The 27,687-nt window shown below is 38.1% G+C and overlaps 1 protein-coding gene across 2 annotated transcripts in view; it reads left to right on the forward strand.

The window, feature by feature from the left end:
- LOC138854273 (ankyrin-1-like) overlaps positions 1–23,238 on the forward strand; it is a 97,425-nt gene extending 74,187 nt beyond the window's left edge. The window contains exons 4-6 of one of the 2 annotated variants that reach the window (XM_070096506.1): positions 7,637–7,927; positions 11,605–12,003; positions 20,944–23,238. In XM_070096506.1, coding sequence (XP_069952607.1) covers positions 7,637–7,927; positions 11,605–12,003; positions 20,944–22,638 — 2,385 coding nt within the window. In that variant the 3' untranslated portion in view covers positions 22,639–23,238. The remainder of the gene's footprint in view (positions 1–7,636; positions 7,928–11,604; positions 12,004–20,943) is intronic. The other variant, XM_070096507.1, reaches the window with a different exon arrangement.
- Positions 23,239–27,687: the final 4,449 nt, after the last annotated feature.

Genomic DNA, 27,687 nt, shown 5'->3' on the forward strand with positions numbered 1-27,687 from the left:
TGTCATCGGCGAATTTGCTCATATCACTAGTATTTCCCTCATCAAGATCATTGATATATATTATAAACAACAACGGGCCCAAGACTGATCCCTGTGGAACGCCACTTGTTACAGATCCCCACTCGGATTTAACCCCATTTATGGACACTCTCTGCTTCCTGTCAATGAGCCATGACTCGATCCACGAGAGCACTTTTCCCCCAATGCCATGAGCTGCCACTTTCTTTAACAGTCTATGGTGCGGAACTCTATCAAAAGTCTTACTAAAATCTAAGTAAATAATATCAAATTCTTTATCGTGGTCAACAGCCTCAAAAGCTTTACTGAAGAAAGTTAATAAATTAGTTAGACAAGACCAGCCTCTTGTGAATCCATGCTGAGTATCATTAATCAAGCTATGCTTATCGAGATGGCTTCTTATAATCTCAGCTGTAATTGACTCTAGTAATTTGCCTACAATTGAGGTCAGGCTTATTGGGCGGTAATTTGACGGTAACGACTTGTCCCCTGTTTTAAAAATAGGAATTACATTAGCCATCTTCCACATATCCACTACACCTGTTTGAAGAGATAAATTAAAAATATTAGTTAATGGTTCACAGAATTCCATTTTGCATTCCTTAAGAACCCTTGAAAAAACCTCATCAGGACCCGGCGACTTATTTTGCTTCAGTCTATCTGCTTCACAACCATTTCACTAGTGACTGTGATGTTACATAATTTATCTTCTTCTAGCCCACTATAAAAATTAATTACTGGAATATTGTTAGTGTCTTCCTCTGTAAAAACTGAGAGAAAATAATTATTAAAAATCGAGCACATTTCATTCTCTTTGTCAGTAAGGTGCAAATAGTTATTTTTAAGGGGACCTATCTTATCTCTAACTTTTGTTCTATAGACCTGGAAAAAACTTTTTGGGTTAGTTTTAGAATCCCTAGCAACTTTAATTTCATAGTCCCTTTTAGCTTTTCTTATCCCCTTTTTAATGTCCCTCTTAATGTCAATATACTGATTCATAAGATGACCCTCACCTCTTTTGATACGCCTATAAATTCCTTTCTTATGCCCTAGTAGATATTTGAGCCTATTATTCATCCATTTTGGGTCATTTCTATTTGATCTTATTTCTTTATATGGGATAAACGTTCTTTGAGCAGCATGTATAGTGTTCAGAAAACTGTCATATTGATAGCTCACTTCGTTACCCCAGTCAACAGATGATAAGTGTTTTCTATAAGCCCATCGTAATCTGCTAAGCGAAAATCTGGGACTGTTACTGAGTTATCCCTACTATCGTACTTCCATTCAATGCTAAATGTAATTGATTTGTGGTCGCTAGTACCCAGTTCCTCTGAAATTTCTAAATTATTAACAAGGGATTCATTGTTTGCCATAACTAAGTCAAGCAGGTTATTTCCCCTTGTAGGTTCTGTCACAAACTGCTTCAAAAAACAATCCTGAACTACTTCTAAGAAGTCGTATGATTCTAAATTCCCAGTCAAGAAATTCCAATCAATATGACTAAAGTTAAAGTCTCCTAGAATTACTACATTATTGTGCCTTGTGGCCTTAACAATTTCCTCCCATAGTAGTCTCCTTTGGTCCCTATCTAAGTTTGGGGGACGGTATATCACTCCAAAAATCAGTTTTTCATGCTCCTCTGAAAATTCTATCCAAACAGACTCTGTATGTGTTACTTCAGACTTAATACCCGTTTTTATGCAACAGTTCAAGCGATCTCGGACATACAATGCCACCCCACCCCCCTTCCCGATACTTCTATCTACTTGGAACAATTTAAATCCCTGAATATGACATTCCGCAGGCATGTCCCGACTTTTTGAATTAAACCACGTCTCAGTTAAGGCAAATACATCAATGTTACCTGCACTAGCAACTAATCTCAACTCGTCCATCTTATTCCTAGCACTACGGCAATTAGCATAATAAACATTGAAAGACTCTCCTTTCTCTTTACCCTTCCTGCTCATTTCTGTTTTTCTACTAAACCTATTACTGTCCTTATCACCCAAAGTCCCTGACTTTTCAATATCTACCTCGTTCTGCTTATTACTAGTTCCCTTAGAACTCGTAATATTACTACACTGGGACTTCACTGTTTTCCTGCCAAAACCCATACCACTAACTATTCCTAGTTTAAAGTCCTAACTGCTCCCTCCACTGCAGTTGCCAGTGCTACCACCCCAGACCTAGATAAGTGAACCCCATCCCTGGCATACATGTCATTTCTGCCATAGAAGATGTCCCAGTTGTCAATGAATGTTACCGCATTTTCCTTACAGTATTTGTCCAGCCAGCAATTGACACCAATTGCCCTGGACAACCATTCATTTCCAACTCCTCTCCTTGGCAAAATACCACATATGACAGGGTTCCCACCCTTACTCCTAATTATTTCTATTGCTGACCTATACCTGCTAATCAGGTCTTCACTCCTACGTCTGCCAACATCGTTGCCTCAAGCACTGAGACAGATAATAGGATTGCTCCCATTACCTCTCATGATGTCATCCAGATGGCTAACAATATCCTCCATCCCAGCCCCAGGAAAGCAAACTCTCTGTCTCCTACTCCTGTCCTTCAAGCAGAACGCCCTATCCATATACCTAACTTGGCTATCCCCAACATCAACAATATTCTTACCTTCCTTGATGTCGTTCGTTGTGACGTTCCCAGTAGTCGACTCACATTCGTCGGGTAGCACTGAGAATGTATTAGATGATTCCACAACAGTTTCCACGGCAGTCTCTTTCTTCTTCATCGTTTCTACCTTTCCATTCGTCTTCTTGATCGTCAACTTCGTTCCCTGCTGTCCAGCCATTGACCAGTTTCCCTTCTTGACCTGAGGACTCAAAACAGGAGAACTACTACGAATCTTCTTGTTTTCCTCGGTCAGTCGCCGAATCTCCACCTTCGCCAACCTCAATTCTTCCTTAAGCTGTTGGTAAAGTTGCTCGATGGAGGGCATCTTGCTTCAATTCGTAGAAAGCGCACAAACAGGTCTTCACAGAGCTAAGTACACGTCAACACTGCGCAAAAGCCAACTCAATCAGGAGCTACTGTGCAGCACGTCCGCACGGCCCAATAGCGATGCGAACACCTGGAAAGGAAGAAGGAAAAGGAAAGATGGAAATAACTGGAAAATGATGGGAAGGAAGGGAAAAGGAGGAATCAGGGCAAGTTGCCAAACCACTTTGGGGCATGTGGTACCGAAGTACTGGAGGCGTAGATGGAGAGGCTTGAATGATGTCGTTACTTGGCTCACTAGGAGAGGTTGGCGAAGGCAGCGGCAGGAGCTGAGTGTGTCAGAAAGCAGCAAGCAGGATGATTTGGTTATTCTCTTGATCTGTTTTTCAATCAATTGAATTTTGTTCTAGAGAGTTGTATCACACATATGGGAAAGCTGTAGAAGAGTTCGTTGGTTTGGAGTTGGTGGATTATCTGGTTGACGGTAGGGAATGGCTTTTCGTCGGTGTTGTACGTTGCAGTGTTGTCTTGGAGATGTTGGATGAGTTCTAGGCGAGTTACTGGGGTGGGGTATTGCGTCGTGGTGAAGAACGAGAGCCCTTTGTGTTTAACCCATAGTGTTCCAGGTAATCGACGTGAGCGAGGTGGAGAAGGCGGTGGTGGAGTTGAGGAAGGTGGTGTTGATTCGTTGTCATCTTCAATAGACGAATAGGAAGATGGTTCTGGTGGCAAGGCTTCTGATTGGTTGGATTCAGTGAGGTGTGGTGGCGGTGGAGGCTTCTCATTGGACGTTGTTGGAGTGACGTCACTAGTTGGTGGTGGTGATGAAGCTTCTGCAGCAGAGGTTGTGATTAAGTCCTTGGTGAATTTGAGAATTTCTTCAGAAGGTGGAGATGCTGGAAATGTAAATGATGGCATGTTATTTAATGCAAATAACTCGTTGATGGTAGAGTTAAAGGATCCAAGTACAGCCATGTTCTGCATGTGAGCGTATAGTAGACAATAGTGGATCTTCGTTACGTCAAATATTGGAGGAGTGATGGTGGTGGTGGAGGCGGGCTGAGTAGATGCTTGAAGTAATTTTGTAGTGTCTGATTGCAACTTTGAAATTGCGGCATACGTTGGTGTGTTGTTGGTAGATTTTTTCTTTGCTGCATCTTGTGTTTTCTTCATAATATCCTTTCTAGTAGGACATTTTGCTGCCAATGTATGGTGATCATTACCTTTGCAGTTTAAACACTCTGGTTGTGTTGGAGCAGCAGCGGTACAGGAACTGAAGGTGTGTCCCTCACTACCACATGTAGTGTAGAACTTCTTGTCTTTTACTGGACATGCCTTGGTGGTGTGAAGATAAGAATAACAGTTCCTGCAATGTTGGATGTAGTGGTATCTCTCTGCTTCTATGTAGGTGGGTCTGATGTAGTAGTAGTAGACAGCAAGACCTTCGTTCAGAGCAGTGGCAGCCATGTTCACGTCGGTAAAGGTGACCTTGAGCATAGATGCTGCATTCGGGATTTTGGTAATACTGTCAACAGTAGCCCAAGTATTTTGAGTTTCAATAGATGACCTGAGTTCAGCAATTGGTTGAGAAGTCAGAATCTTATCCAGTTTTTTCAGGAATACTGATTTCCTTGCCCTGAGGGCAGATGATGATGTAACAGTAAGAGTAGTGATGGCTTCTGTAGTGAGTAAGTTCTCTGCTTCAGCATCATCATTACACACAACAATGAGTGCTTCTTTGAGTGACAGGATAGCGTTGAATTTCACGTGCAATGCTCCCTGCACAACAGTTGCAAGAGCAAGCTTCGTTGAATCATCAACGGTACCACTGTTTGGCTTGATCTTTACACGATTTGCGTAGCTCATCGTGCAAGTCAAGGCGAAGACAACGCTGGTAAAGGTTCCCCTCCCCAACGGGGATCGTAGGGAGACTGAGTAAATAACGAGAGCTGCTACGACCTGCCGAGGCGAGAGACAAAAGCAGAATGTGTCGGGGGGCACTATTAGTCCAGCACACCTCAAACACTCGGGTGATCTTCTCAATTGCATTCGCAACATCAACATCAGGAACAAGAAACTTTCCAGCCTTGACGTAACTTCCCTATTCACCAAAGTACCTACTACACAAGCCATCGATCTCTTGCGCAGGAAAATTGACGATTCACTTGATCTTCCTATCCCAGCCAGAGATTTCATCGACCTTGTTGAACTATGTGTTGGCTTTACGTGTTTCTCTTTCGAAAATCACATCTTTCAGCTGACTTTTGGACTACCCATGGGTTGGCCACTCAGTGCCGTCCTGCCGAACTTATTCATGGAACATCTGGAAGCCGAGCGTTATTCCACCATTATTCCTTCGTCTGTCACCTGGCTTCGTTATGTTGACGACATTCTCCTCATAACTCCCAGACGCTTCAATGTTCAAGCTCTCCAAGACAAGCTCAACCAGGAAGTGCCCTCAATCCAGTTAACTCTTGAAGAAGTCGACAACACTCTTCCTTTCCTTGATGTTCTTCTCTGCAAAGCTGACCATGAACTTCGTTTTAAAGTCTATCGAGAACCCATCAACCAAAATGATCTTCTTCACTTTTTTTTTTTACACAGGGTTTGACAAGGTCACTTCATCAGAGACTGTAGAGGACGAGCATTAAACATCTTCAATGCACCCAGGGAAGACACTGCCGAGAAGAGATACATAGTCCTCCCCACCAACCCCATTACCAAACATGTTTCCAACATATTTTCCAATATCTCATTCCAGGTATCTACCTCCACAACAATGACCATCAAGAACATTACCAGTAATAGACAAGACAAGCTTCCATCCTCTGCAGGGGTATACATAATCCCTTGTAATGAATGCAGCAAATTATACGTGGGTAAAACATCAAGAGACCTTCAAACACATATTTCAAAACACCAATACGCAAGCAGGTCTGACGATCCAAAGAATGCCTGTGTACAACATCGCAATTCACACAGCCATTTAATCAACTACAGAAACTCAAGACTTATCGCCAGAGAAGACAACACTCAATACCGAAGAATCCTGGAATCATCGCTTATCTCTATATCCAACAACTTCAACCAGAACAATGGCTTCTGTAACATAGCTGAACTACTTGCCAAGAAACTTCTTCATCGTTATCCCACATAAGAACATAGGAATGGAGGAACACTCAGAAGGTCTATTCACATACTTATCCAATCTCCCTTCCAAGCTACTCAAGATTTTAGACTCTATAACCCCACTCGGTGGATCATCAGATGCAGCATTCTCCACCTGACCCAGTATAGGACCTGACTATAAATACTCGCGTACCTTCCACCCCAGGTAGATCTGTTTGTGACTTGAAAAAGCCCACTGTGTAGGCGAAACGTTGTTAATAAAGGCTCACATTATACATATATGTTTATATTTCCATTGTGTCTGTATTTTATACCATTTATGTCCAGGCTTACAGTCTACATAAGAGAGCTGCCTGGGAATCTTGCCCGTCTCTCTCTCAGTAGCAGTGTCGAATCCTGCTGATTGTGATCTTTCTCTGTATATACCCGCTTGTTTCTGCGTGGTGCACTGATACAAAAATCGCTTGCGAGGTCAGAACATACAGAAGGAAATTGAAATAGCTTGAATCCATGCTTGAGGCTGACTAACGTGCCCGGGCTGGGAAAGAAACATAGCTTGTGAACCAGGCTGCCGAGCTTATCAGTTATTTGTTGAGGCTGAGTGGGAATCTTGTCCGTCTCAGTAGCAGTATCCAGACCTGCTGAGTGCGATCTCTGTCTCTTTCTGTCTGTCTGTCTGTCTCTCTCTCTCTGTCTCTCTCTCTCTCTCTCTCACACACATAAGAGACTGAAACTTTTGACAATATTTCGGTTCGACTTGGATCCTAAACTGGTCACACAGAAGGGTAAGAGGAAGGGAGCCATAATATAAACTAAAGGAGGCGGGGATGGGAATTGTATAAGGAAAAGAGGGAGTAGTACTGTCATTATTATAGTACAGTATGTGCCCACCAAAGTTAAACAAAATTTTTATCTGGGAATGTTTTTGCATCATTTGGAGTATAATTTTTGGGGATTTTTTTTGATAAACTCTCTTTTTTTGTGTAACTAGCTGCACATACTAAAAATATATGTCAGTATTAATTAATTGGTAGGTTGATTCAAAACCAATTTAATTGATGTTAATCAATTTCTTTTTCTGTTGTTTTTAAACTAGGAATCTTACCATGTGTTTTGTGTTACTCAACCACATAACTTGCAATTAACAAGGAGTGTTGCCATGTTTTTGATGTCTTGAGTACTTAACCTGTTGTTTCAGAATTATCAAGGAGCGAGTTACAATGTGTTTTACCATTCGATCTGTTAACTCGCTTTAAGTCATTCAACTCTTTAATAACTTGGGGTTGTTTATTCAAGTTTTATTACATGTGTATTTTTTTTCTCTCATCCATCCTTCAGACAATCCTATTCAAATTCCGTTAAAATTTTATATTTCCAAGTCGTTATTTTAGCAACTGTTTCAAAGTAATTTTTTTGTTGTGAAAGTAACCCTTGATTTGTTACACAATCTAAGGTTACATTAGTTACTTAAGCTCTATGGTTGAGAACTGAATGTTGTTATATTTACTTTACCATATAGACAAGTAAGGATCCTGCTGCGTTGTACAAGGAACTTTTATCGGTGATCAGCGCGGATGACGACATGATGGCTGCGTCTAGACTGATACGAGCTGGGGCGCCCATTGAGCCTGTTGGTGACTTCTATACCAGTGCCCTCGTCCTCACAGTCACCTGCAACAGACCCAAGATTCTGAGTCTTCTGGTGGCAGCAGGTGCACCACTAACCACCTGTGCAGGTGGTCTCTCCCTCCTGCAGGTGGCCTGGCGCTCACACGATGTCACCATTCGACACAGAGTTCTTGTGACAAGGGTGAGTAGTAATTCCTACCATTAAATCTATTATTACAGCATTCAGGGAAAGACCTATGGAAAATGGGAGAAATCTCTTTAGATTCAAGAAAGGAAACGCTAACACCCATGCTTTGTATGAAGAGCCAAACACAATTAATAGTCTTATCAACAATTATTCCTTTGGTCTACCTGGAGATCGTATCGAGGGTCTGCGCCCCCGAGGCCTAGTCATTGATGGGTGGCGAGTTAACTGTGGGATTTTGAAAGACAACTCCTGATCAAAGAGACTGACCAGGTCAAGAATAAACAGGGCTCAGTGTGAATACTTTGGAAAGATTCCAGTGTAGCGAGAAGACATTCCAGTTATATAAGGCATTCCTATTATGTTTCAAGAGCGAGGACTGTTGGGCATAATGTTCTGGGTAGTAGCCCACAATGGTGGGTTATTAAGATAAGATAAGATAAGATTTCGTTCGGATTTTTAACCCATTCTGGTTAGCCACCCAGGAAAACCCAAGAAAATCAGTGCGTCATCGAGGACTGTCTAACTTATTTCCATTGAGGTCCTCTATGTTGTCCCCCAGGATGCGACCCACACCAGTCGACTAACACCCAGGTACCTATTTGATGCTAGGTGAACATGACAATAGGTGTAAGGAAAGTTGTCGAAATGTTTCCACCCGCCGGGAATCGAACCCGGGCCCTCCGTGTGTGAAGCGGGAGCTTTAGCCACCAGGCCACCGAACCACCATATTGCAAGAGCTAACCAAATTCTCATTGTAGGGTAAAACCAGTACATTTTTCATGTCATGCATTCCTTTTGGTTCAGTCGTGTAGAAAGTTTTCCTAGCTGACAATAGGGCCTTCTCAACAAAATTGCTGAGATATTCCAGTTTTGTGGTTAAGTTAAATAACTTACTGATTTCATCTTCTAAATACTCTGGTAACATTGTAAGGAAAGCATTTCTATTAACCCTAGATTCAAGAGTGGAATAATAGTGAGTGTATGACGACACACTGGTTAATTTCCAGTAAACTGTAAATCTGAATCTCCTGTCAACATTATGGATTAAAACATCTTGGAGATGCAGAATGTTGTTTATTTCATTCTTTGTTGTTAACTTAATGGAAGGTAGGGGCTCATCATTATATTAATCCCTAGGCCAATGGCAAAAAACATCTATGTATATGAACCACCAAGCTTTATTTGGGAAAATATCGTTGAGGAGTCTACTTTCATAGAATTCCATATACAGGTTGCTGAGTAAGGGACTGAGGAGATTTTCCATGGCTATACCTTTCTTTCAGCACTGTATTAGCCTTAAACAGAAACTTGCAGTCAGTAATATAAACTTTTATCAGTTTAACAATTATATTCGTGGGGGCATAGAGAAATTTTCTAGCTCTTTTTCAAAGTAAGTAAGCACATCAGGGACAGGGACTCTGGTAAACAGGACACTGACATCAAAACTCACTAAGGTAAAGTCATGTGAAACATTAAATTTCTTGAGCCTCTTTGTAATCTCAACATTTTTTTAATATCCGCATCCGAGATCTTCCCAGAGATGTGTTCCTGAAACTTGATAGTCAGAATCTAATCTCCTTTATTTTATAAATTAGAGTAGTATATTCCAAATATTTAACATTAACTACTGCTCCTTTTCAATTATTACTAGTATTATCGTTTAATTAACGTTGACTTAGTAAATAAACAGGATATTTCGAAATAGCTCCCGACCACTGTAGTTAGAAGTTTACCCAACTTACAACAGGATGAACAGTAGAGTTTCCGATCAGACTGACAGATAATTAATTCATCATTCCCCTTCAATAACGTTTTAAGGAATTTATTAAAGTGACAGTTGACCTGGTCAACAGGGTTCTTAACGAGTAGTTCAAACGTCTCATTATCACTTAGTAGATGGTTCATTTTTCCTGAATATTCAGTCATATAAAAACATGTTAGATTTATCGTCTCAATAGAGATGTAAAGTCTGATCGTTACTCAGCTCTTTGGATGGTTTTGTAAATCTTATTAGGCAGTTGGGAAGCACCATCCCTTTACTCAATCAGGACTCGCCAAGAGTCGAATGCTATCTTCAACCATGTCAGATCTTACATCACTACCAGGGTGGGAGGATTACAACCAAACAGAGTTAGGCTGTTGGTTAATTATAAAGGATAATCTGGTTATTATGTCTTAAAGAATACTAGGAATAGTATGGAAGATTCTTAAATAACTAAGGTACAGGCATAATAACTGATATTGAGTATATCGGTATAAAGTAATTCTTCTGAGCGTTTTCTTTAACAGTCTAGAACTTCCCAGGTTGAACGATAGTTTAAGTTGATAAATGAGTGCGTTTGACTCTTAATTAGAATGTTTACATATAAAATTATTGTTTTGTTTGTATACTATCCACTAGTGCAACGTAATCTCTTATGTCACATGGCTTTCAGATGTAGCTTAGGGCTGGCTATTATATCTCCTCTGATATCCGAACTAGTATATAGGTTGAGACCGATTCGGAAACACGGAGTTTCCGGATACTTGAGAGAAAAAATGTGCATCCTTACCGTCATATAGCCATCGGCGACGGCGTTGTAAATTTAAAAATCGAGTCCAACTTCGTCTCGCGGTGGAACCAGACACGGTGGACACAGGACCATAACTCCTGTCGTTGCTGCTGAAGTCTTTGGTCTTGGAGGCATTGGGTCGTCGTCGTCGTCGTCACTTTCGGAAAGTTCCAGGTGCCACACTGATTCTGCAATCTCTGCATCCGTCAGAGACTGAACAACAGGGTCGTCCTCGTCACATTCTAGCCAGTCCTGCACGTCATCTTCTGTTGTTTTTTCCATCCTTGGACCATCCTGCATCCACTTGCGACAATATTTCCCTCTTATTTTTTAGAGTAAACACATTCTTGGTCCTCTCTGGTGCCATACACAAGATATCTAGGACAAAACACAGCAGTAATAATTTCGCGCACTAAAGTGTGCGCCAAGTTTGATTCAGCCTTCTGCCGTATCCGAACGGCTGTTCGGATGTTTCGGTAGTAATTTTAGAATTTTGCCCTTTCCCAGGGCCTGTTCGGATATTAGCGAGGTTCGGATAATGGCAGGTCGGATATGGGAAGTATCACTGTGGTCTGTTTCCTGCTTTCGGTAAATCTCGGACGTCCTCCCTTACCCTACCCAATGTGGGGAGTGGTGGTTAGGGGTGGGGTTCCTGGAGGGGGCAGGGTGTCTAGAGAGGGTGGGGTGCCTGGAGAGGGCGGGGTGCCTGGAGGGGGCGGGGTGCCTGGAGGGGGCGGGGTGCCTGGTTGACGAAGCTGTCTCTCCTCACCATATCTTCCTTACTCTGAGAAAACTTCCCTCATTTCTGCTGTTGCTACTCTTCCATCATTGCACAGCTACTGACGACGTACAGAGCCTTGTGAAAGTACTTATGTTGAAGATTTATATATCCCGTGACTTGTTTTGCATTGTTAAGAACAATAAATAATGTATCTTAGAAGAAACATTAACGATAAACAGATTCATGACTTTTATTGCTAACACTTTAGCTACCATGACTGTTTTATTGCTAGCACTTTAGCTACCATGACTGTTTTACTGCTAACACTGTAGCTTACCTACGTTTTTCTGAGACTTATCTGTTACTGGAATATAATTTATTCATCATTAAATTTTCAGTATACTCTGTATGCACTACAAGCCGAGCATCGACGAGTGAGGCCACAAGACCGAGCTCTTAGTGAAGGCATTGAGCACCTGTTGACTAGTCTGAGAGGTGAGACTCCCTGGCAGACAAGGTGGACCAACCAGTCACCTAACGAGCTCACCTCACTCATGGTCTTAGCTGCCACTAACAACTGTCCCCTGACAGTTTCTTTCCTGAGACAGGCAGGAGGCAAGTCCTTCCTGCAAGACGAGTCTGGCATCACACCTTTGCACGCTGCACTGGACGCTAATAACTGGAACCTTGCAAAACAGATGGTTAAGAATATGGGAGCCTCTCTCTATATCCCTGACTGCTCGGGCAGATTACCAGTCGATATACTACCTTCAAACTACTCAGCACAAGTGAAAGAGGTCAGATCCCTTTCTCTATATATATATATATATATATATATATATATATATATATATATATATATATATATATATATATATATATATATATACATATTAGTTGCTAAGTTTATTAATAGACAGAATACAATGATAGAAAATGCAAACATGAATACATTGGTACAATATATCAAAGGTTATGAATCTCCTCCAGCTCCTCCGAAGTCGGACACAAGCCCAGTATGCAGCATGCATTTCCCCTCTGGATATGTTATTGTATATGTATATATGTCTGGCTTAAAAAAACATAACTTGTCGAATAGGCCGAACTACCTTAAAAACTGGCCTTTTTCAAAAATAAATATAACAGGTTCGTGGATATATTTTTTTTCATTGACAACGATATAAAAAAAGTAATTTTCGCAAAACTTAAATTAACGTAATTTTTTTAGGGAAATAATATAGTTTCTTAGTTTGGACTTATTTAGTATTTAATAGTAATTTAAAATAAATAATATATAGATTTTTCGTTATGTTCCGAGTTGTAGCAACAACAACAACAAAAAAATAACCGTTATGCTTATTCTGCATAGAATACCTGTGTAGTATTGGTCATGAGAAATCACGAAATGCTTGGAATTTCATTATTTGTTTCTCGGTCTTTATATATATATATATATATATATATATATATATATATATATATATATATATATATATATATATATATATATATATATATATATATATATATATATATATATATATATATATATATATATATATATATGCAATAAGATCACAGTAAACAGGTGATTTCAGAATATGCAAAACAACCACTCTGAAAGAATAGAGAAATTCCAAGCGCTTTCGTGACTACTCACATTATCAAGGAACTATGAAAGAAAAGCATCCAAGGAAGCTATATAAGGGGTCTGGTCGGCACCTCACTATCAGATCCCACAACGGTTTAAACACGTGACGCGCGGCGAGCCAACTTGGAAAGGTCCTTGGCACAACTCACCCCACAAACTATTCTACCCAAGAAATAAGAAATTTTAAAGATTATTTGTCCAGTGTATTATTAAATTCTTCCCAAATTCTATTAATTATAAATGGATCTAATTTATATAAACCCAAGGAAATATTCATATTATTGTCAAAACTGCTTTTTATGAAACAAGATTCAATTATATTCCTGTCGACCATGGACTTGCTTGATACTACTTTCTCAACCATTTTAACCATCCAATTGATTTTCCAAAAGTTGAGAAAGTAGTATCAAGCAAGTCCATGGTCGACAGGAATATAATTGAATCTTGTTTCATAAAAAGCAGTTTTGACAATAATATGAATATTTCCTTGGGTTTATATAAATTAGATCCATTTATAATTAATAGAATTTGGGAAGAATTTAATAATACACTGGACAAATAATCTTTAAAATTTCTTATTTCTTGGGTAGAATAGTTTGTGGGGTGAGTTGTGCCAAGGACCTTTCCAAGTTGGCTCGCCGCGCGTCACGTGTTTAAACCGTTGTGGGATCTGATAGTGAGGTGCCGACCAGACCCCTTATATAGCTTCCTTGGATGCTTTTCTTTCATAGTTCCTTGATAATGTGAGTAGTCACGAAAGCGCTTGGAATTTCTCTATTCTTTCAGAGTGTTTGTTTTGCATGTATATATATATGTATATATATATATGTATATATATATGTATATATATATATGTATATATATATATGTATATATATATATGTATATATATATATGTATATATATATATATATATATATATATATATATATATATATATATAAATATATATATATATATATATGTATATATATATATATATATATATATATATATATATATATATATATATATATATATATATATATATATATATATATGTCGTGCCGAATATGTAAAACTGGTCAATTAGCAAGAACTCATTTAAAATTAAGTCCTTTCTAAAATTTTCTCTTATACGTTTAAACATATATTTTTTTCATTAATGTTGATGTAAAAATTTATAATTTTGCACCAAAAGAATCTTAGAAAACTTACCTAACCTTATTATAACAAGCGCAATTTATTTTAGCCTAACGCAACTAAATATATTTTAGAATTGTTTATGTGGAGAAATTTTCTCCAGGAGGGGGGTATCAGCCCCCTTCAGCCCTTTCAGCCCCTTCAGCCCTTTCAGCCCTGAGTGGCCAAGCCCTCAGAAGGGGCGAGCATCTTGTTTACTGCTAGAGTGAGTAATTGATCACAGATGCTATGCCACGTAGTCAAGTGACCTCTGCTCCTTGCAGCGGTGTTGCAAAGTGTATTTTTATAAGAGACAGTACATCTCTTACTTAGCAGGACAATTAAGGAAAATCCTGCTCCCACTTTATTACCATAGTAAAAATATTGTTGTCTATGCTTAAGACAGCAAGAAACAAACATTCTGCTTTGCTTCATCGAGGAGGTGACAAGGATGCAAGGTACTAGGTCAGCGTTTTTTTTTTTTGTGCTAGGGCAGTGACGGCTTGGGGCGGTGTGGCGACGCCAGACTATCTTTGACTCTATGGAGAGTGACACTGATGCCAGGATACTGATCTGTGCGTTAGTGTGAACAAAGTGTCTCTAACACAAACACTTAAGAGAAGTGTGATCAGCTTCTCTTGTGATACATTGTGAACAATAAAGACAAATCTTGTGGAACATAGTGTACCAGTGTGCGTTTCCTAGACAATGGAAGACGTGGACATCCAAGGACACTTCAGCTTCTATCAAGTCACCGATACCTGTCGAAGGTGTTGAGAACACCATAGCTCACATTACAAAGAGCAAGGTATGTTACGAATTTCTTGTAGATCGGGGAATTGCGCAATTCTTGAGTCACAAGGAGTTTGTAATCAACCTATAATCGGCAGTAAGGTGTGGACTTTTGAGTCCAAACAAGTAGGTATTTCGTCAGCCATCATCGAATGAAATATGCTGACATAACACCCCCTAGGGGTAATTTATACTTACAAATTGTATCTCTTGACAGCCCAATGTTGTGATGGTTTCGACAGCTTCTAGACCTCGTCTGCAGGGGCGGCTGTGTAGACGATTTGCTGTCATTTATCAGCTAAGTGTTTCCTATATTTATATATATACACATAGCTGGTAAGGCCAAAATTCTCAACAGAGTTTGGTCCTTCGAACCGGATAAAGACCACACTGTGGTCCAAATATGTTGTACTACAGTGCACAAATAACCTATGAGCCAAGGTCCTTCGAAAAAAGCTGTAAAACTAGTGTTTTACAATATAAATCAGTATAAATGAGTCCCTCAAGACTCAATCACAGAGAATGAGCAGCCAAAAGAAAACGGGCGCTCACCCAGCGTTCACCCAAAAGAAAATGGGCGCTCACCCAGCGGACACCCAAAGAAAACGGGAGCTGGGTGACTCACCCACACCCTGCACCCACTGCTCCAATCTCGAGAAAATGCTGATTAAGACAACAGCAACCCAAGTGATGTTGTTTGTCTGAGTGTATATATATATACACAGTGTTTATAATGTTTATAGACAGAAATTAAGAGACAAGATTGTGTTAAAGTTTGTTTCTTATAGATCTACCTGTTATATTAAAGGAACTTATATATAAAGTGTAAGCTTTCAAATATATATTAACAGTGAAATTTATATATGTGTAAGTAATATTCACATGTGATTACAGTTATAAGATAAGATAAGATAAGATATGATTTTGTTCAGATTTTTAACCCCGGAGGGTTAGCCACCCAGGATAACCCAAGAAAGTCAGTGCGTCATCGTGGACTGTCTAACTTATTTCCATTGGGGTCCTTAATCTTGTCCCCCAGGATGCGACCCACACCAGTCGACTAACACCCAGGTACCTATTTGCTGCTAGGTGAACAGGACAACAGGTGTAAGGAAACGTGTCGAAATGTTTCCACCCGCCGGGAATCGAACCCGGGCCCTCCGTGTGTGAAGCGGGAGCTGTAGCCACCAGGCCACCGGGCCACATTTATAGTGTATAGTGAATGAAGTGTATAACATCGTTATTTACGATTAGTCATCATGGTCAGGCTGACACAGCAAACAAGCCATAAACACCAGACACATGTACCCTGTACCCTTCATGGTCATTGACCCTGAGGTTAAGCTTAGAGGGTCAGTAGTGTCTGACTCGATTATTGCTGACTTAAGCATAACAAAAACTCAGCTGTTTATAGCAGTACAGTGTTTTTTAAACACTCTAAGTGTGGTGCTAGAATTTTCAATATACCATTAAAATGGCTTGTTTGAAAACTCAGTTTCAGTCTTTACAGACTAAGATTACACAATTAGAAAATCTAATTTCAGTCTGTCTAGGATTAACTCAAGATACAAACATAGATTTTGATGATCTTGAGGTCAAGTTTGAATTATTTACATAACGTCTGGAAATAATTAATTCAGACTATACACGTTATGAAAATAAATTTCTTGAATCAGATCCATCTGAGGATGAAATTAAAAATGTTTTGGATACTTTTAGTGATCAACAATTAAGGTGGACAAGAGTACAGGCTATCTGCCGCAAAACTCTGTCACAGAGACCTACTGTAACTAGTGGTCAAACACCTGTTACACCTGTAACAACAACAAGTGTCCCATTACCAAGCTTACCTACATTGTCATTACCTATTTTCCAAGGTCATAATTATGAAGAATTCATTAGTGGGTTTCAATCCATAGTAAATTCACGAACTGACATAGACGAGATTGCTAAGTTCAATTATCTTAAATGTCTTGTGAAGGGAGAACCCTATGAACTGATTAAGTCATTTCCGGTGGTCAAAGGCAACTATCAAATAGCCTTACGTGTCTTATCAGACAATTACTTTGATGATGACAAGGCTAGAGTTAGACATGCAGTCTTAATATCAAGCTTGAAGCCACCCAAACATTGTTATTCAGACTTACAGGCATTTAGAATCACATTAGACAATAGTCTCAGATCTCTAGATGCTAAATATGACCTAAGGCAATGTGATTGGTTTATCAGTGGTATTGTACAGGATAAGCTGTCACCACAAACTATTGAACGATTAAATATTATGTTCAATAAACGCTATTTCACTTGTGAAGAAATTAGCAATGGTTTACAAACAATAGTTTCATGCATGCAAGCAACGAGACAAGATGAAAAATCCACAAATCCAGTGGATAATAAACCTTCAACTCAGTATAAAAAGAGTATACCTACTCCCACTAAACCACATAATGGGAAATCCCATATAGGCACTTATCAAGCTGTGAATACAATAGACAGTAAACAGACTGTCATACATAAACGTACTCCAATATGTGTACTTTGTGATGGAACACATTGGGCACAGTATTGTAGTCAATACACATCAATGGAGGCACGTAAACAACGTGTTCATCAGCTGAAAAGATGCATCAAGTGTTTAGGTGAACACAAGGGAGGAAAATGCTCACTGAAGAAGTGTTTTAAATGCAAGGGTATGCATCATACAGCATTATGCCCAAATACTTTTGCTGAACAGCAGCAGACTTCCACAGAATCAGGAAGTCAACAAGCAACAGCATTAAATGTGAGAGATAAGTTTAAAGCAACTGCTCTCCCGATAGCTCGAGTTGAGTTATCTAATAAATTACACAAAACCAATGTGCTAACACTATTTGATCAAGGCTCACAAAGGTCCTTCATAAGAAGATCAGTGTTGCAGAAACTGAATAAACAACCCTATGCCAAAATACAGTTAGATATAGCTGGTTTTTTCCACAATTCTGGTAAACAGACATATGACCTAGCCAGAATCACTGTTGGTCTAGGAAACAGGAAAAAGACAGTAGAAGCTGTGGTAGTAGATGATTTGCCTAAGTCTGTGCAGATCCAGGGATTAAAAGAAACAGTTGCAGCACTGAAAGCAGCTAAGGTCAAGTTAGCCTGTCCTGACATACAGACGGACACAATTAGTCCAATTGATTTAATCATTGGAAGTGATTATTATCACTGTTTTGTGCAAAATATAGTAAGTAAACATGATGTTCACTTGCTGAAAACAGCTGGAGGCCACATGATATGTGGTCCCATTCCCTCTCAAAGTGGGAAAGAAGCTGATATTGATTCAGTGGAAAATGTACTAGTTACGAGAATAACCGGTGATCATGTACCACAGCAAAAATTATCATTACTGGAAGAAATGAATGAACCAGTTGATAAGTTGTGGGATTTAGATGCGATAGGCATTGATGTAAATAAACCAAGCCCACAAGAGTCTCAGACTTATAACCAATATTTGGACACTGTCAAATATAAAGATGGACAGTATTGGGTTAGGTTACCATGGAAATTAAATCCCCCCCCCAAAAAAAAAAAAACGCTGACCTAGTACCTTGCATCCTTGTCACCTCCTCAATGAAGCAAAGCAGAATGTTTGTTTCTTGCTGTCTTAAGCATAGACAACAATATTTTTACTATGGTAATAAAGTGGGAGCAGGATTTTCCTTAATTGTCCTGCTAAGTAAGAGATGTACTGTCTCTTATAAAAATACACTTTGCAACACCGCTGCAAGGAGCAGAGGTCACTTGACTACGTGGCATAGCATCTGTGATCAATTACTCACTCTAGCAGTAAACAAGACGCTCGCCCCTTCTGAGGGCTTGGCCACTCAGGGCTGAAAGGGCTGAAGGGGCTGAAAGGGCTGAAGGGGGCTGATACCCCCCTCCTGGAGAAAATTTCTCCACAGTTTACAATAATTTAATACTAAACAAACACAGTGAAATATATTTTTTTCGTTAGGTTCAGAATGATTTTGGCGAAATTATTGCATAAACAAATTTTCGCTTGTCCTATATGGCAAGATGAACGTTGCTATTTAAGCCAAGATCGCAAGTTCTGCCTATTCGGCACGACATATATATGTATATATATATATATATATATATATATATATATATATATATATATATATATATATATATATATATATATATATATATATATATATATATATATATACATATATATATATATATATACATATATATATATATATATATATATATATATATATATATATATATATATATATATATATATATATATATATATATATATATATATATATATATATATATATATATATATGTCGTGCCGAATAGGCAGAACTTGCGATCTTGGCTTAAATAGCAACGCTCATCTTGCCATATAGGACAAGCTAAAATTTGTGTATGGAATAATTTCGACAAAATCATTCTGAACCTAACGAAAAAAATATATTTCACTGTGTTCTTTTAGTATTAAATTATTGAAAGCAAATCTAAAATATATTTAGTTGGGTTAGGCTAAAATAAATTGTTCTTGTTATAATAAGGTTAGGTAAGTTTTCTAAGATTCTTTTGCAGCAAAATTAAAAATTTTTACATTAACATTAATGAAAAAAATATATCTTTAAACGTATATGAGAAGTTTTTAGAAAGGACTTAATTTTGAATAAGTTCTTGCTAATTGACCAGTTTTACATATTCGGCACGACATATATATATATATATATATATATATATATATATATATATATATATATATATATATATATATATATATATATATATATATATATATATATATATATATATATATATATATATATATATATATATATATATATATATATATATATATATATATATATATATATATATTACACAAATAGTCGCAGTGCTAGGAATAAGATGGACGTGTTGAGATTAGTTGCTAGTGGAGGTAACATTGATGTATTTGCCTTAACTGAGACGTAGTTTAATTCAAAAAGTCGGGACATGCCTGCGGAATGTCACATTCAGGGTTTTAAAGTGTTCCAAGTAGATAGAAGTGTCGGGAAGGGGGGTGGGGTGGCACTGTATGTCCGAGAAAAACTCTTAAGTTACATTCACTTGTTAGACGAAGAATGAGGGGAGACCTGATAACTGTTGCATAAAAACGGGTATTAAGTCTGAAGTAACACATACAGAGTCTGTTTGGATAGAATTTTCAGAAGGGCATGAAAAATTAATTTTAGGTGTGATACATCAGAGCTTATTTCTTGGGTAGCATTGGGAATTGTAAAGGACCTGCCTAGTATGGGCCAACAGGCCTGCTGCAGTGTTCCTCATTTCTTATGTTCTTATATATATATATATATATATATATATATATATATATATATATATATATATATATATATATATATATATATATATATATATATATATATATATATATATGTATATATATATATGTCTTGCAGAGTAGGCAGAATTTGCGAGCTTGGCTTAAATAGCAACGCTCATCTTGCCATATAGGACAAGTGAAAATTTGTGTATGCAATAATTTCGCCGAAATCATTCTGAACCTAACGAAAAAAATATGTTTCACAGTGTTTGTTTAGTATTAAATTAATGTAAACAAATCTAAAATATATTTAGTTGGGTTAGGCTAAAATAAATTGCTCTTGTTATAATAAGGTTAGGTAAGTCTTCTAAGATTCTTTTGGTGCAAAATTAAAATTTTTTACATTAACGTTAATGAAAAATATATATCTTTGAACGTATAAGAGAAATTTTTAGAAAAGACTTAATTTTAAATGAGTTCTTGCTAATTGACCAGTTTTACATATTCGGCACGACATACATATATATATATATATATATATATATATATATATATATATATATATATATATATATATATATATATATATATATATATATATATATATATATATATATGTATATATGCATACATACATACATACACATATATATATATATATATATATATATATATATATATATATATATATATATATATATATATATATATATATATATATATATATATATATATATATATATATATATTTATTTATATATATATATATTCATTTTTTAATTATTTCAGGATATATATCGTCAAGAGAAACAGCGGATAGAAGAACTAAGAGAGAAGGTTAAGGATAAAGAAGAAAAAGAGCAGCTGCAGGAAGTTTTGGATGAATATAACTCTCTGTTTACAAGATTTCTTGCAACTCCTGCTAGTGCCAAGACTCAGCGTCGTACAGGATGGTCACCACGAGAACACGCTGTCCACACCTACTCTCTCCTGGTGTCTTGCCGGCGAGGTCTGCTGCAGCTGGCATACCTCTTGGTTACTGTGGGCGGCCTTGATGCTGACACAGTAGTTGATAATACTTACGATGCCACCGGCCTCCACGAAGCTGCTTCCCATGGTAATTCAAGCTGCTTGGCTCTGTTACTCAGTCTTGGAGCATCTGCTCTTAAACGAGACCGTTATGAACATACTCCATCACATTATGCTGCCATGTTTGGTCATGATCATTCTTATCAACTGTTGGAAAAGGTTTTGAGGAACCAACAGCCTGTAAGCAAGGCTGGAACAACTCCTTCTGATATCGTACGCAACTTTAAAGACTATTTGCGTCGTAATCTGAAAAACGAAACCTCTCTTGAAGATAATTTAGTGTTCCATAAACCCTCTGCAGGAATTAAAAAGCTTCTGAAACTTGTTAACATAAAGGAAATAGGAAGACAGTTAGATGAAATTACTGTTAATTTTGATGAAGGTGAAGCTAAGCAGGTGAAAGAGGTCGTTACTAAACAGGTACAAATTATCTTGGATGATGTCAGCTCTATTGACAGACTCTACGAGGGTAAGCTTACCACTGTTGGCAGTGCAGCTGATGGTACTCGTTTATTTACACCTGATGAGTATGATTTAAGTGTTGTGCTGGCAAACACTTCTGGAACGACAGTAGAAATTGTGGAACAAGAACCACACTTGGCCGCCCTGAAAGGACACAGACTGAGACTTCGAGTCAAGACAGACAACCCAGGTTTGCAAGGAAAATCTTTGATAAATAACTTTTATGAGCTAGTGAGGAGAGTCCTGGAGAAGCAGACGTTCGAGAGTCGTCATCTTAGCTTAGTATCTCCAGGTGTGACAAGAACTCAGGTAGGCGTTGCTTTGGCATTCGCTTGGCAAGGAAAAGAATATCCTCTTCTGCAGATTAGTATAGACCTAGTTCCTGTATTGGCTGTGCAGTGGCCAGCAGAGGTGAGTAGGCCACCACTCACTCCAGCAAGCATTAACCAGTTGTACATTTGTAATACAACTGATGGAGAGTGGCGTTGTAGCTTTGCTGGCGCCGAAGCAGAGGTCCTCAGTCAACTAGACCCACAGGAGCGTCGGATTTACCTGGGCTGCAAGACTCTTCTCTCTCACCTGAAGGCTGATCCTTGGATGCCTCGGGAAGTAAAGGCAAATTACACCTGGTGGGACTCGCGTAAGTGGAAAATCATGATACCTGCAGGGTTTGCAATGAAGAACAGCTTCTTAAATCAACTGCAACACAAACGGGAGCAGAAAATTGAGTGGCGAGACGAGGACCTCATAAATATGATCATCACTATCTTGAGAGACATGTGCCAAGACTTTTGGGATCCTACAGCTGGTTTGGAGTCTCTAGTACCATCAAAAATACATGCTTATTTTGGCGGAGAGTTTGAGACACCCAAGACCGGAGAAGGCGCTCCGGAAATTATTAAAGTACTCAAAGAACTTAAACAATCATTTTAGGCAATAAGAAAATCCTAAATTTACGTTTTTCAGACTTATTTTCTCAAAATACTGCCTATGGCGGAATTTCATACAACGAGTTATATTAATTATTATCAAAAGAATTCACAAAGCAACAGAAACATGACAGCTAATTTATTGGCCGAGTGTACTGTGATGTTACTGAGGGAAAGATTGAGGTTTTGCCCAGCGGCTTGTTTACGTGTAGCTCATATTCATCCTGCGGATGGTAGTACAAGAGAATGTGGAAACTCAAAAGGCATAAGAACTAGGCCCAGGAATTCATGTTTCATCTCCAGTAAGGGAATTTACGAAGTTTGCTTAAAATTTCTGGTACAATGTTATCAGTAGTGAGATATCTTTACATATCACATAGGTCATTGTTCTGTCTATCTCTGTATTGCTCAGTAAGTGGACATTTAAGCAGACTGTTCAAGAGTGGCCATAAGCCTAAAAACATAATTTGCATTTAGTTTTATCATCATCATCTGTGTGTACCAAACGGCCAGAAGTAAACAAAGCATCCCACGGGCGGGGCTTGAAGTACTTTTTAACGAAGCCATAGTCTGGGTACCACAGCATCAGTCAGTCTGTTTACACTGTGAGTTACTCCGAAAATGTTACTTGCCTACTTTCATGTTATAATTGTGTGTTATTGATCTAGCAAGGCTTCTAACTGTTATTCCGAGAGTAGTGGCAATAACAGGTTATGAAGCACTGCATGCAGCCTCTTGTTTATATCCATCAGTAATATAATTTGTAATATATTATGGATAACAGTTAAAGAATAAATTTCTTCTTTAACAATTGCTTTTGCAATTGATTTAAGATAGAAATCACTAGAAATAAGCTTCTTGCGAGAGGCTTTACGCTTCGTAATATTTTTAAATATAGCTTCTATAAAGGAGGAAAATGTTCTTGTTTTGTTCACCTCTGCAGTTCATGAACGTTATAAAATGAAGTATAAATTCATGTTTTCACAATCCATTTTTCTTTGAATTTATTGTTTTCTAGACATATGACAGGATTTGTGGTGACAGCGTCTAATTAATTTTGAAACATTCTGTTAGTGATTGCAATGTTAATCGCATATATCCTATCATAGATCCTAGAAATGCTAAACTCCTTTCCAGCATTTAGTGACTCAGTTGATTTACTGGCTGACTTACTAATGTGTGAGACGTGTTGATTACAGATTAGATACAGATTACATACAGATTACATATTAAATGAACCTTATTAAAAATGGTTCTCTTTTCATTATGATCTATTGTATGGATCATGATATCAGCATAGCTAATAGCGTTGTGACTAGTTGAGGTTGGTAGTTCATTTAGAAGAGCATTAATTAGATCATTAAATAACATGGGAGTGAGTAACTTCCCTGTGTTGTATATAAGGACATTTATTTAGTGTAACTTCAAGATCCCTGGTAAAGAACAGAGGATACTCAACTTGAAAAATTATCTTTTATCCTAGTGAAATTCGTTCTGGGCAGTTCATAAAGAATAAAAGTTCTATTTACGATATCAGTGGCAGATTTGAGATCAGGAAGGAGAGTGAGTATGAGAAAAGACTTTCACAGTCTTCCCAATTACACAACCTTAGAGATGAGAGGAGAGTTAGTGTCTTATTCAGTAGAATAGTTTATTCGGTATCATTCTTTCAAGCGTTTCATAAACACAAGTAGTCATTGAGATAGGTCTAAGTACATTGGGCTGTTGCAGTTAGGAATAGGAAGAATGAGCCTATTAGCCTAAGATATAGTGAGAGCACAATAAATGTGATTGCATGATTAAATAGTGTTAAAATTAGTTACAAGGATTTGCTTTAAAGTTTTTAGGATACTGTAAGTTATACCATTCTCTTTACAGGCTGAGGAAAAAACCTTCATGTAAAGTAATGTCTAATTCGTCAGCTTTTTGGTTCATAAAATAAACATATTCAACCTTTCTTGATTATCACTTTCTAAGTATGTTCTTATATGAGAAAGAAGATTTGCATGCGTAGGTCCAGGCACATTTATGTTCAGATGTAGATAGAGCTTTCTACAATGTTTAGAATTCGCAGAACAGGCGAAAATTCACGAATACTAATCTCAGATTGAAGGAGATTCGAAGCTACGCACCTTGGAACAAGGTACGCAGTGCTCTGACCACCGTGCTACACTGGTCCAAAGCAGCCAGCATTCAGGCAGGTGGTGTTAGCTATTCCATCTCATCCCCTGCATGCATCGACCGACGAGAGATTTTGACAATGTTTAGAATTCTCAGAACAGGAGAAATATTTACAAGCACTAATCTCTCTCCTACATACTCTAACCTGAGCCTCACTGTCCTCGTTAAAACTCTTCACAGCTTTCAATAATCTACTTCCTATTCCATTTGTAACATCTGCCACATTGCCCCCCATTCACCCTGTTATACATCTTTTCCAAATCCATAAATGCCACAAAAACCTCTTTACCATTATCTATATATTGTTCAGCTATATGATTCACTGGAAACACTTGGTCTACACATCCCCTACCCTTCCTAACGCCTCCTTGTTCGTCTGCTATCCTACCCTCCGTTGTATTCGTAATTCTTTCATTATAGTAATAACTACCTTATTGAAAAGCCAGGGACCTTGGGTGATAAAGACGGTAATAGGTTTAGTAGAAAAATAGAAATGAGCAGGAAGGGTAAAGAGAAAGGAGAGTCTTTCAATGTTTATTATGCTAATTGCCGTAGTGCTAGGAATAAGATGGACGAGTTGAGATTAGTTGCTAGTGTAGGTAACATTGATGTATTTGCCTTAACTGAGACGTGGTTTAATTCAAAAAGTCGGGACATGCCTGCGGAATGTCATATTCAGGGTTTTAAATTGTTCCAAGAAGATAGAAGTATTGGGAGGGGGGGTGGGGTGGCATTGTACGTCCGAGATCGCTTGAACTGTTGCATAAAAACGGGTATTAAGTCTGAAGTAACACATACAGAGTCTGTTTGGATAGAATTTTCAGAGGGGCATGAAAAACTGATTTTAGGAGTGATATACCGTCCCCCTAACTTAGATAGGGACCAAGGGAAACTACTATGGGAGGAAATTGTTAAGGCCACAAGGCACGATAATGTAGTAATTCTAGGAGACTTTAACTTTAGTCATGTTGATTGGAATTTCTTGACTGGGAATTTAGAATCGTACGACTTCTTAGAAGTATTTCAGGATTGTTTTTTGAAGCAGTTTGTGACAGAACCTACAAGGGGAAATAACCTGCTTGACTTAGTTATGGCAAACAATGAATCCCTTGTTAATAATTTAGAAATTTCAGAGGAACTGGGTGCTAGCGACCACAAATCAATTACATTTAGCATTGAATGGAAGTACGATAGTAGCGATAACTCAGTAACAGTCCCAGATTTTCGCTTAGCAGATTACGATGGGCTTAAAGAACACTTATCATCTGTTGACTGGGGTAACGAAGAGAGCTATCAATATGACAGTTTTCTGAACACTATACATGCTGCTCAAAGAGCGTTTATCCCATATAAAGAAATTAGATCAAATAGAAATGACCCAAAATGGATGAATAATAGGCTCAAATATCTACTAGGGCATAAGAAAGGAATTTATAGGCGTATCAAAAGAGGTGAGGGTCATCTTATGAATCAGTATATTGACATTAAGAGGGACATTAAAAAGGGGATAAGAAAAGCTAAAAGGGTCTATGAAATTAAAGTTGCTAGGGATTCTAAAACTAACCCAAAAAGTTTTTTCCAGGTCTATAGAACAAAAGTTAGAGATAAGATAGGTCCCCTTAAAAATAACTATGGGCACCTTACTGACAATGAGAATGAAATGTGCTTGATTTTAAATAATTATTTTCTCTCAGTTTTTACACAGGAAGACACTAACAATATTCCAGTAATTAATTTTTACAGTGGGCTAGAAGAAGATAAATTATGTAACATCACAGTCACTAGTGAGATGGTTGTGAGGCAGATAGACAGACTGAAGCAAAATAAGTCGCCGGGTCCTGATGAGGTTTTTTCAAGGGTTCTTAAGGAATGCAAAATGGAACTCTGTGAACCATTAACTAATATTTTTAATTTATCTCTTCAAACAGGTGTAGTGTCTGATATGTGGAAGATGGCTAATGTAACTCCTATTTTTAAAACAGGGGACAAGTCGTTACCGTCAAATTACCGCCCAATAAGCCTGACCTCAATTGTAGGCAAATTACTAAAGTCAATTATAGCTGAGATTATAAGAAGCCATCTCGATAAGCATAGCTTGATTAATGATACTCAGCATGGATTCACAAGAGGCCGGTCTTGTCTAACTAATTTATTAACTTTCTTCAGTAAAGCTTTTGAGGCTGTTGACCACAATAAAGAATTTGATATTATTTACTTAGATTTTAGTAAGGCTTTTGATAGAGTTCCGCACCATAGACTGTTAAAGAAAGTGGCAGCCCATGGCATTGGGGGAAAAGTGCTCTCGTGGATCGAGTCATGGCTCACTGACAGGAAGCAGAGAGTGTCCATAAATGGGGTTAAATCCGAGTGGGGATCTGTAACAAGTGGCGTTCCACAGGGATCAGTCTTGGGCCCGTTGTTGTTTATAATATATATCAATGATCTTGATGAGGGAATTACTAGTGATATGAGCAAATTCGCCGATGACACAAAGATAGGTAGGATAATTGATTCAAACGTAGATGTTAGGGAACTTCAGGAGGACTTAAACAAACTCTATTCTTGGTCAGAAAAGTGGCAGATGCAGTTCAATGTAGATAAGTGCAAGGTTCTGAAGCTTGGGAGTGCCCATAACCCTAGTACTTATAAATTAAATGATGTAGAACTTAGCCATACAGATTGCGAAAAGGACTTGGGGGTTATGGTGAGCAGCAACCTTAAACCAAGACAGCAATGCCTAAGCGTACGTAATAAGGCAAATAGATTACTGGGATTTATATCAAGAAGTGTAAGCAACAGAAGTCCAGAGGTCATACTGCAGCTTTATACATCATTAGTAAGGCCTCACCTTGATTATGCAGCTCAGTTCTGG

This window comes from Cherax quadricarinatus, chromosome 53, assembly GCF_038502225.1.
Source record: "Cherax quadricarinatus isolate ZL_2023a chromosome 53, ASM3850222v1, whole genome shotgun sequence".
NCBI lineage: Eukaryota > Metazoa > Arthropoda > Malacostraca > Decapoda > Parastacidae > Cherax > Cherax quadricarinatus.